At 35.3% G+C, this 6,000-nt stretch overlaps 1 protein-coding gene and 1 pseudogene across 1 annotated transcript; both read right to left on the bottom strand.

Moving 5' to 3' along the window:
• Positions 1-61: 61 nt before the first annotated feature.
• Positions 62-971, bottom strand: LOC137708793 (transcription factor MYB15-like; annotated as a pseudogene).
• Positions 972-3,454: 2,483 nt separating this feature from the next.
• On the bottom strand, positions 3,455-5,311 carry LOC137717124 (transcription factor MYB1-like). Its single transcript, XM_068456431.1, has 3 exons — positions 5,116-5,311; positions 4,239-4,368; positions 3,455-4,022 (listed from the first exon to the last, which is right to left on the bottom strand). Exons 1-3 carry the CDS (start codon positions 5,246-5,248, stop codon positions 3,455-3,457), a joined length of 831 nt encoding a protein of 276 aa, XP_068312532.1. The 5' UTR covers positions 5,249-5,311.
• Between the last annotated feature and the right edge of the window lie 689 nt (positions 5,312-6,000).

Genomic DNA, 6,000 nt, shown 5'->3' on the forward strand with positions numbered 1-6,000 from the left:
GTTGCCATACATGGGAAATATTGGATGAAGGATGCACGATAAGCACACATACGAGGCCATTTTAGTTCATATTGACATTCAAAGGAAAAGAATCAAGAACCCAAATAAACTTCAGGGCTGACAAAAAGTCGTAAGCTTCCCAATCATTTAGCATCTCCTCCAAATGCGAAGGAGCTTCGGTGGTTGGGGTTGACATTAATGACCCGTTTCTGCAGCTATTCGTGCAATCAACAATCATCGTATTCAGTTCACAAAGCTTTGAGAAGTCGGTATGGAGAAACTCAGATATGCTAAGTTGCCGTGTGTTGAGATCCATTATGAAGATCCACCGCATATCACTGTCATTAGTGTTTGGTATAAGAATCCGTCTCTGGAATCTGATTCTGCTTCTGTATTCTTTGCTTCAATTCCATCGCTCGGTTGTCTGAGTTCTTTGGTAAAATGAGAGTCGGTTTCTAATGATGATGCAGCCTCTTCAGCGAAGTCTTCGATGGTTTTCCTGTCAGTTCCAGTAGTTCTTGATCTCATTGTCTGTTCGACCTGGAAGCCTTCCGGCTATCCATGATCATCTACATAAAACACCCATAACTAGGACATATTACTTAACGAAGCTTACAAGGTTTAAGTACTAGTAGTAAGTACCTGTTGCCTAAGAGTTTGTGGAGCCTGATAATCAGGTCTTCTTCGTCTTCTGTAATGTTGCCTCTCTTGATATCCGGCTTCTGATAATTCAACCTTCTAAGCCTACAACGGTTCCCATATCTGTCCAGACCTGCACCGAATAACGCGTATTTTATAAACATTCATGCATTGTAACTAAGAAGGTCGTACGTAGAATCGAAACCAACTCACCTGTTTCGCTCGATAGTTTCCCCCATCTCCCTGACATACTCGAGCAGAATTTGGTCTTCAACATCAGTCCAAGGTCCTCTTCTCAGTCCATCCTTCTCACAACTGGAGCTTCTTCCCATCTCTCACTCGCTTGATTCTCTCACTCTGTTTCCTTCTGAATTGCAGTTATCGCGCCATTGTCTTCGGAAGTGAATGATTGTATATACAAGGTACGTGCAAAACCTTTCATACATGTAATACAAATATCAGGATTCTTTCTGTGATCTTCATCTTCAATTTTTAGTTGTTTGATCATATTTAACTTCAGAAAAATTACATAGTATATCAGGAAAAAAGGGATCCAAGATCAGTTTTACATATTCTTTTTTAAGAGAATGGTGATGGAAAATGGGTGAAACAAAAAATCTGTAATACAAAATCGTACGACTTGCTGACGAATCGTTGGTTAACACGTATGAATAAGTTTTTTTTTTTTTTTTTGGTTTTAATGAGTTCTTTGCATTAACTTTTGTAGAGTGACTTCCACTCCCCTCTTCAATTTGTCCCTTGATTTTCTTTTGATCCGTTACATTCAACGGTAAAGAAAAAGGGAGTGCATGAGGTCAATGGGGAAATGTAGGGATCACACTCATTTAGCATATGTGTTAGACTATAATGTGCAAGTAAAAGATAAATGATTTTATAACGGTAAAAAAAACCATGTTCAAATACAAAATTATTGGTATTTCCGAACTTAATTGGGGATTAGTTCTACTTTTCAGGGTGTGAGATAACTCAGGTTTTAGCAAAAAATAAAATAAAATAATACAAAACTATTGATTTGGTCGTAGTTGATCCGGCGTCATCAGTTGAACTGATGTGTTACCTAGGTTCTGACAGGTATGGATTATGCTTAACTAATCTCTAATTAATAGTCATGGAACTTTGTTGTATTATTAATTACCTTACTTAGTTGTCACTTTGGCACCCGCAATGCCACTCTTTGAAGCTACAAAACAAAATGAATTTTAACAAAAAGCTCCCGGTATTATTCACTTTAACGAAAAATCACATTTTTATATTAAAAAATCAATCATGATACTATTCACTTTCCCCTTTATTTTATCCTTATCGTTAAAATTCAAAAATTTCAAATCATTTTTATTAGTTTTCCTCAAAACAAATTAGGGCCGACTTGATTTTGATTCTCCGGCCCTCAATGGGGAGCGGAACCAAAATACTTTTTTTAACTGAAGGCCTGGAACCAAAACAAATTTTTTAACTCTCACTCTGTCAAACGGTGAAAGAAATGGCTAGAAAACAATGAAAGTTGGTAGGGTTTGTGGCTGAGAAGATAAAAGGAATTTATTCCCCACTTGCAAACGAGCGACCACAATTCAGTGTTCTTCGATCCAAGTCCACCAGGACCACCGCAGCACAGTTGTTTCTCATGTTCGAGTTGCATTTGTTTCAGAAAACCGAGGTTTGGTTTATTAATTTATTAGATGATCGATACCTCATTGTTTTGGTATTAGGTTGGTTATAATAATCTTTTTTTTATTTATTTTTATTTTAATGACAATGCGATGTTCAAACAAGGATTTCATTGAAAACAAGAACGATTTGATGATTATATTCATAAAACACAATTAGCTAGACTGAAGAGAGTCCTGTGGACATTACATAGTTAAAAATATATCGTCGACTTATTGACATTGAGCATACTCTTCTGATGATAAACTTTGAAATCTAGAAGTTTTAAAAAAAGTTTTCAATGGAATTTAACAACTTCCGAAAGAAATGATGAGAAATTTTGAATCAATGAATTTCCTTCGATTTATTATATATATTTGACTACTTAGTTACATTAGGAGTTTTTTTTAACTATCTAGTTGAATTGTTTCTATCACATTTTTGTTATGGACAGCGAAATTCTATGTTGATTTCCATCGATTAGTTCACACGTTATCAACATAGAAGAATAGTTACTTTGAAATCATGATTAAATAATGTAAACTAATTGAAATAATTACTCTAAATCAATAAATTTATCAAAGTAAATATTATATGGTGGACAATAACGTTCAGAATCAACTGGTACTATATATATTTAATTTGTTCTAACTAAAAGAGTAATGCTAGAGAGACTGAATTTGTAGACAAAGTTTTGAAACTAAAGGACATGGAAGTTGATGACTGGTTTATCACTTAAACGTTTATAAATGTGCTTATTTCTATTGGTGATACATCATTTATTTTGTAAATTTAGTCTCCAAATTTATTTTGTAAATCTAACTAAAAAGGCCCGGAAAGTTGCTGAGCAGACAAGAAAAGCATAATTAAGAAGGTTTAATTTTAAGCCTATAGTTAGGGGGCATGGTCCAGTGCTCTATAATTGGAATCTCGCTGTTCATTTATTTCCACAAGACGATCTATACTTCTACGCATCCGTTGCGGTGCAAGTACTTTTTTAACCACGCACTCTATGTTCGGCTTACTGATTTTTTATATTATTCAATATCTGAGATAAAGTTCAAGACAACCCAGTTAAGTGCATGAGATTTCGGAAGAGCCTATATATATATATATATAGGGTAATGCTAATTAAAGAGATCATCCAGAGTCAACACTGACGGTTAAAAAAGTCATCTCTCATCCAATCCTTGAGCATTTCCTCTGAGAACAAAAGAGGTGCAAGCGATGTCGATGACGGGCATCTGTTCTTCGAGCCACCATTGTTAGTGTTGTCTTCCAACTGCTGACATATTTTCCAGAAGTCTGAATCATCTGGAATATCATTATTTTCAGACACTAAAAGTTCCCCCACATCAAAATCCAACATGCTATCTTCTGAAATGGTAGTAGTAGTGTCTTCTAACAACCCATGATTAATCTGATGATCAAGCAGTTGGTCCGGCATGACCAGAACCTTGTTGCACCTTGATGCCTTCGTACGGATAACTGCAAAGCTGTCGGACTTCACCATGGCCCGTGGTTTGGTTTTATTAACAGATGGGTTGGTCTTCTCTGAGTTGTCTCTCTTCTTCTTCTTCTTATTGTTCTCATTAACCTTATTTCCTAATAGCCTTGGTGTTTCAGCACCATTCACTTTTTTTCGCAAGTATGTGTTCCAATAGTTCTTTATTTCATTGTCTGTTCGTCCTGGAATTCTTCCTGCTATTAGTGACCATCTGCACATCCACATACAAATATAAAGCCAAATTAAGACGAGGAAAATACTTTGTTCTTTGTAGCCATTCCTACTTGCAGAAAAATTAAAATTTGACATCCGCTGTTTGTGTGATTGTATTGATTTACTCTCCCATATGTGTTAAAATGTGACTTGCAAATAACGAAGACTATCTACTTATGATTATAACACGTTAGGGTTAGAAATAAGTGAGAACCTGTTGCCTAGTAGCTTGTGGAGCCTAATGATGAGATCCTCTTCCTCCTGAGTAATGTTACCCCTTTTGATATCAGGTCTAAGATAATTGAGCCACCTCAGTCGGCAGCTCTTTCCACATCTCCTGAGACCTACATCAAATTCATCCACAATAAACATTTTTTAATTTGTGCAATTCATGATTTTTACCGTATGGGGTCAAGATGTAAAAATTGTGATTTTTTTTAAACGAAAATAACAATGTAAAGTTAGACAGTAGTACATTCATTCATAATTCAAAGTAAAAATAGTTGTTCACGGCGCTTCTTTATATTTTGAAAACATTGCATTATAGTTTCATTGTCACTACAAAAAAATTTCCTCTTGTATCCGTAGACCCCCCGAACTAGCTTATGCAAATTTCCCTTTGTAATATAGTTCAATAATTTCACAATATCAGTTAAAGCACACATAAGGACCAAAGTTTAATTACCTTAGTTAAGCAGAATCTGCTAAGTAAGAAACAGAAGTCACAATTAAACACTATGAATTATCAACTGCAAAGGTGTTTGATTTTGTCGTTATTATTATTATTATTTCTCAAACCTGTCCCAAAACAGAGTCGTTTGGCCAGGTTGTTTAAAAAAAAAAAAAAAACCTGTGCGCTAGGCAGCTGCCGAGTTTCATTCAGCATTTCGTCGAACACCCTTGTGCACGAACTGCCAAAAACTCAGACAGGGTCATCGGAGGTGCTCCCCTCCCCAGCCAGCTTTCCGGCCTCCACGGGGTCAACTGACCCCTTTGGATCGGTTACTGCTAGTCATATATTTATATCATCGTTTTTCTCCAAGAAAAATTACCAAACTAATTAAACTACATTTTATATATATGCTACTCACCAGCTTCCTTTGGAATCCTTCTCCATTTTCCTTCACCATGGGTTTTGATGTAACCTGTGAGAATTTGATCTTCCAGAGCAGTCCATGCTCCTTTGTTCAGTCCCTCCTTAGAGCAACAAGGACTTCTTCCCATTTTAAAATTTTGGAAAATGGCAATCTTATCTCTCTTTTTCTCTCTCTATATACGCAGTAGCTGTCTTTCTCTTCCCTCCTGGTCCCAAGGAAAGATGGCTTTCTTATATGGGGACCTTGATGCCTATTGGGAAGTGACAGATCTTGGTACACAACACCCCACCCACCCTTTATAAGTGCAGTGCATTTTTCTCGCCATCATTTAATATGGTGTATGTTTACTATCTTATTTATCACCGTTAAATGAGTTTGAATTTTGAAATTTATGTTTATCTACTACACGAATCTCGAAATTTAAACTCATCTAACATAATAAATAGGGTGGTAAGCATATACCACACTAAATGGTAATAAGCAAAAATACTTTCTTTATAAGTGAAGCTTTCTAAGTACTTTCATTAATAACTAAAGAATTACTGGCACATTGAAAATTGAAATTGAAAATTGAATAAAAACTAGCAAGTCAGTGTTGCAATTATAAACTATTTTGACTGCATTGGTAATGCCTATGAGTAATTAATCAACCTTTTTTTAAGAGACTGCTAAGTTGATTAAGAAATGTGTTCAAGAAAAATTTCGAAACTTTCTTCATATAATTTCAATAAATTTAGTATAAAATATCGCTTCTATAAAAAATAAATTGTTTTTATATCCTTAAATGGTATACTAGTTGTAATTAAATGGCACGTTTTATCGCAGTAAAAGAAAGAAACAATGTCTATGCATTATAATGTGGGTTCGATTCCTACTAGC

This window comes from Pyrus communis, chromosome 1 (assembly GCF_963583255.1).
Source record: "Pyrus communis chromosome 1, drPyrComm1.1, whole genome shotgun sequence".
Lineage (NCBI taxonomy): Eukaryota > Viridiplantae > Streptophyta > Magnoliopsida > Rosales > Rosaceae > Pyrus > Pyrus communis.